This window comes from Chrysochloris asiatica, unplaced genomic scaffold, assembly GCF_000296735.1.
Source record: "Chrysochloris asiatica unplaced genomic scaffold, ChrAsi1.0 scaffold00055, whole genome shotgun sequence".
Lineage (NCBI taxonomy): Eukaryota > Metazoa > Chordata > Mammalia > Afrosoricida > Chrysochloridae > Chrysochloris > Chrysochloris asiatica.
The window spans coordinates 1,488,921-1,494,920 of record NW_006408573.1 but is presented as its reverse complement, the minus strand read 5'-3'; the positions used below and the strand labels follow the sequence as shown (position 1 = coordinate 1,494,920).

General features: G+C 35.5%; 1 protein-coding gene across 2 annotated transcripts in view; it reads right to left on the bottom strand.

The window, feature by feature from the left end:
- CHD9 (chromodomain helicase DNA binding protein 9) overlaps positions 1 to 6,000 on the bottom strand; it is a 169,541-nt gene that overhangs the window by 58,671 nt on the left and 104,870 nt on the right. For both annotated transcript variants that reach the window (XM_006863516.1, XM_006863517.1), the window contains exons 16-17: positions 3,894 to 4,089; positions 1,518 to 1,685 (exon numbers count right to left, since the gene is read on the bottom strand). In XM_006863516.1, the coding sequence (XP_006863578.1) occupies positions 1,518 to 1,685; positions 3,894 to 4,089 (364 nt within the window). The remainder of the gene's footprint in view (positions 1 to 1,517; positions 1,686 to 3,893; positions 4,090 to 6,000) is intronic.

Below are 6,000 nucleotides of genomic sequence, written 5' to 3'. Positions count from 1 at the left end.
TGACAACAACAACAACATTGAAAAGACTGCACTCACTGAAATGAAACGAAGTGTATGATATGTTGAATGTAAAAATGATGATCTGTCCTGTAAACCTTCAAGAAAGTCACAATAAAGAGTTGAAATAAAAATGTCAAGGAATCCATTGATACCCATTGTCTTAAACTGGGTTTTCTACAGAAGCAAGACCAGTGAAATGTATGTATGTATACATATAAAGAGAAATTTATTATCAAGGAATTGGCTCACAAATTGCAGAGTCCCAGGTCATCAGTGGAAGAGAGAGTGAGAGACAGTCTCTTTTGCCTGTCTGTTATATTGGGAGCAGACCACTCTTCCAAGGAAGCATCCCTTTAATTGATTAGCTGCTCACAGCCACTCACCATAGAGCTACCTATGCCTGTATTAGGTTTCATCTCCATGAGAATAAGCACATCCCAACTGCTAAATCTCTGGAAATCCTGGCCTAGTTGAGTTGACACAAAATCCTAACCATTACAGTCCATCCTTGTCAGTTTGAAACCTATAAACTCTATGCATAATCTCTAAATAAAGAAAATTGTAAAGTAAAAAAAAAAAAAAAAAAAAAATGACAAGGAACACAGATATCCAAAAGCCAAACCCACTACCACTGAATCGTTTCCAATGCACAGTGACCCTAAATAGAATTTCTGAGACTAAATCTTTACGGGAGCAGTCTCATCTTTTTTCCGGTAGAGCCACTGGTGGGTTTAAACTGTCATGTGATGCTTATCCTACTGCGCCACCTCAAGGAACACAGAGACAATGTTTAAATCACATTTGGGATTTAGGATGCAAATAAAACTCTTTCTTCTTTAAAATAACAACAACTCATATGCTTAAAATGGCTTCAGTAAAACAAAGCCTTAGAGGCCAAACACCAATCAAGGTTCTTTTTAGCATTAAGATTCAAATATTGTAGTAATAATAAGATATAAAAATCTTGAGGACAAAAATGCAACCTCCTCATCATCTTTAATAGTTTTTTAAAAAAGGCTGATACTAATAGTTTGATGGATTCGTGGTGTGGCACTATAGGATCTGCACTGGACTGAATCACAAGGTTGGTGGTTCAAACACACCAGCTATTCCTCAGAAACCCTATACAGGGTCGCTATGAGTCAGAATCGACTCGAGAACACTTAACAACAACCGTAGTTTGACAATGAAAAATAACTTGAAGTTAAGGAGATAATTGAGAAAATTATACAAATTTTATCTTGTTTTGCAATAATACATACCTATGTCTCAAAGACAGGAAAGAATTTCCATTTTTAAAAATACATTTTTAGAATTCAATGCACAAGCATTCTTGCTATACAGACAGGATATCATTCAGAGGTATTAAGAAAAGACAGCTCTATCCTGATGATGCCTGCTATCATAAATGAATATCATACAGTATGATGCAAAATTAGACAATATACTAACCACACAAGGTGAAATTAAAGACACAGAAAAACAAAAACTCTAAGTGAGAAAGAAAATATACATACACCACCAACATTACTTTCTCTTCCACTCATGCTCTGTAACACAGCCTTATCTAGACCCAGTTTCAGACTGGCTCGGTCAAACATCTCTCTCTCATAGGAATTACGAGTTACCAGTCGGTAGACTTTAACTGCTTTATTCTGACCAATTCTGTGGCAACGGGCTTGAGCCTACAAAAAAATGAAGAGTTATATTCAATTTATTTCACAAAAGTCACTTAATAGTAAACTATCCTGAAGGAATATAAAAGCATATAAAATTTCTAGCCACCTTTGCTTTTAAACTAGATTCAGATTTTTTCTAGAAAGTAAGGTACAATTTCCTAGAATGATAAAGGATTCCACAGTCTGCAGTATATTAAAATTCAGACTTATATTTCAGAGTAGAAATTCATGAACAGTTTTTAAAAGAGGGTGCTTTTTTAAAAAAAAAAAGAGGTGCTGTAATTCTAGAAAGGCATATAAACTCTATAAACTGCTGATAGCACAAAGACTTAATAACCCAGACCTAAAAAATTTCTACTATACTCTCAACAATATTTAAAAAAAATATATTTTCATTACATTGGGTAATTTTGAGAGAAGGCAAACACACAAACTTAAACACCTAAGGAGTATAACTCTAAACACCTAACTTTGTTTAAACAGAGAAAGAACTAATTCTTTAATGTTTAGAAATGTTGTGGTATGTCAGAAAATATATAAAAGCTTCATATTATGGCTTGCATTCCTAACAAACTTAAAATTCGTTATGATAATTCTAGACTTGAAAGGCTGTATAAAATATAGTCTTTCCACCCAAACTATTAATCATTCTATCATCTTTGTTTTTGAGAAGTGCCTTTGAGTCCATACCGACTCAGAGCGATCCTGTGTAACATTTCTGAGGAGTGGCTAGTGGGTTTGAGCTACCGACCTTGTGGTTCAAATTGGCCCTGCAGTATAGTACTTATTCTACAGCCTCACACCAGGACCACTCTATCATCTTTACATAGAATCAATCATGGATTACAGCTTTAAAATTTATAGATGGTAAACAACAACGTTAACTACACACCCTCTGCTGATAAGCTATAATCTATCCATGTTGACTCTGCGTCTTTTTTAGAACAGAATCTTGAATGAACAACACTGCTCTAGGACCAGGGAAAGTGTGTTGTTGTTAAGTGTCTTCAAGTTGGTTCCAGCTCACAACAACATGTATAAGGTTTCCAAGGCTATAATCTTTGAGAGCAGAAAGCCTCATCTTTCATCTTTCTCCCAGGCAATGACTGGAGGGTTCCAACCACTTGTGGTTAGCAGTCCAGTGTTCATCCTACAGAGTCATACTGCTCCCTTAGGGAAAGTGCACTGTTAATGTTATGAAGTGCCATGGAGTTGGTTCTGACTCATAACAACCCTGAATAGGGTTTCTGAGGAGTGGCTGGTGGATCTGAACTGTCGATGGTGAGGTTAACACAGTTCAGTGCTTATCCTATAGCCAGAAAAGTAAAAGAGACCAAAAACTTTATTTGTTGTTGTTGTTAAGTGCCTTCGAGTTGGTTCTGATTCATAGTGACCCTGCATAGGGTTTACGAGGAGCGACTGTTATAGTACAACATTGAACAACAGACTTTCTCTTATACTTTGTCCCATTCTCATAACCTATCTGAATGCTCATCTCCTGCAAGCATTTACCTGATCATTACAGTTAATTAATATCTCCAAGACTAAGGCGTAATTTCAGCAATCAATATTCTGAAAGGTTTACCTATTACAAATGTTATTCTTAATAGCCGAAGCTGCTCAAAATCTACATGATACACTTTAGTAAAATACTGTACTCAATTAGTGCACTCTTTATTTCTGCCATTTCATCCTTTTTAAACCAAAGCCATTTCTGACTCATAATGACCCTATAACAGGGTTGCTGAGACTGTAAATTTTTACAGGAATAGATAACATCATCTTTCTCCATGGAGCCACTGCTGACCTGTGGTTAGCAGTGCAGTGCTTATCCTGTAGCGCCACCAGGGATCTTTTTAAAAAGTCACTAAAATATATCTTGGGAGCAGAGTGGCTCTGTAGGATAAGCAATGGACTAAGAACCACAAATTTGGTGGTCTGAGCCTACCAGCTGCTCTGGGGGGAAAAAATGAGGCTTTATGCTCCCTTAAGGATTTAGTCTCAGAAATTTTATGCAGGATTACTATGAGTCCAGACCTATTTGACAACACTTTAATTACAACAGCAAATTATATCTTATAAATAAGTATAGTTTGTTATAGTTTATTGTTATTAAAATAATCTCACCTATTTTTATCTGGCACAAGAACTTCCCAACACACACTAGCTTATCCAGATAAAATTATAAGGTGGGTTACCAAAGAATTCATTTACCTGAAGATCATTTTGAGGATTCCAATCAGAATCAAAAATTATACATGTGTCAGCTGCAGTTAGGTTTATACCTAATCCACCAGCTCGGGTACACAGAAGAAACACAAATCGATCCGAATCAGGTTTACTAAATCGATCTATAGCAGCCTGTCGCAGATTTCCTCTTACTCTCCCATCAATTCGTTCATACAAATATCTTTCAAATGAAAATATAATAAAGGTAGATAGATAACTATAATGAAAATGAAGATACATTCTGTCAAATGTGAAGTCAGCTTTTCTAAATCATTATGTTTACAATAAAATTAAGAAGAGTTATGAGTCCAACGGTTTCTATGGTTTTATACTTCTTGATGTTGGTGGTAAAGGGGAACTAAAAGTCACATAAGCATAAACAAACTCTGCATTCCTGAAAAGAGTGGTGAATTGTTTTAGTTGCACAGGTAAAACATATTGAGCATCATTTAAAGTAGCTGAACTAACAACAGCTCACATTTCTACTTCCTGGAAAACAGGAGATTTTGTTGTCTCATTATAATAAATGTCACACAAGAGTTTATATAACCACATAAACATTCTTCTCTATCCTAAGTCAATGTTATTCTCTCAGTTTACACTCTTGTACATTATCATCTATTCTGGCAAATTGTCTTCTAGATTAAGACAATTCTTTCCACCTCTGACTGACCAGAGAATTTCAGCAGGAGCTCCACTGTAATCGCGATACCTACTGTTGTCTAATGAATTCCAAGTCATAGTGGCTCTGTTCGTTAGAAGTAGAAGTGCCACAGAGGGTTTCCAAGGCTGTAATCCTTATAAAGGAGTACTGGTGTCGCGCTGCAGAAGCAGCACTGGAATGCCCGATTGGTCTGAACTGCAAAGTCGGCAGTTCAAACTTGCTGGCCACTCCTCAGAAACTTCATACAGAGTCGCTAGGAGTCAGAACTGACTCAATAGCACTTAAAACAACAGTCTTTATGGAAGCAGACTGCCATATCTTTCTCCTGCAGAGTGGGCTGGTGGGTTGAAACAACTGAACTTCTTGTTGGCAACTGAGTACTTAAGCACTGTGCCACCAGGGTTTCTACTTTTAACTCAAGTTAGCTACTGTTATCTCTGTGAAACAGGGGTGTGATTTCTAACAATGTTTCGTGTGACAATAAGTAAATTTTTCTTTTCCTTGATATTTATCATAATAGAAATTTACATACACTAAAGGGCTTCAAAAAAGTTCATGGAAAAATTCCATTTTCCAGGAGCTTTTTCAAGCCAACTTGTAGAAACAGCTTTATCTTTAGTCGAGTTTTCTGTGTGAGATAAAGAAAAAATTCAAATGGCTATATTTAGGAATATTACAATTTAATCTTCCTTCTACTTATGTGGTATATAAAATTAGAACAACATAGATTTTGAAGTGAGGCTAAAAGAAGTGAAACATTGACACTAAAATGCAACTAGATATAATGAGAAACAAAAGTGAACAATGCAACCTAATAATATAAACTAGTATAGACCTTTACATATCTATGAGTCAATACATACTAACTAAAATCGACAGCTGACTCTTCAGTACCCCCTTTGTATTAACTATGCTTATATTAGATTGGAACAATAATGCTCTAAGTAAGAGAAATTTATTATTGTTTAGTGCCGTTGAGTCGGTTCTGACTTAGAGCATCCCTGTACAGTGTTTTCCATGAAGCAGATCTGGTGGGTAGGAATTGCTGACCTTGTGGGTTGCAATCCAGTGCTAATGCTACAATGCCACCAATTAGACAGTGCTTAAGATTATTTTCCTGTCATATATATACTAACAAATGGAAACAACTGTTAAATCAGAAAACATTAAAGCATGCAATTATTTTATATAACTTATGATTATAGTCAATGCAATTAATTCAAGTTCTAATTATGACAATGAAACAGATCCAACAAAGATTGTAAATCTTAAATGTAAGTCCATTTAAAGTGACATGATTTCCAGAAAGCTTACAAATCCTATAAAATACAGTGATAAAACTATGCCTAAGTCAAAAAATACCTAACAATTTGCCATATTTTTTTAATCAGTCTCCTTAGCCCCACCAACTATTGCAAAAGATGTATG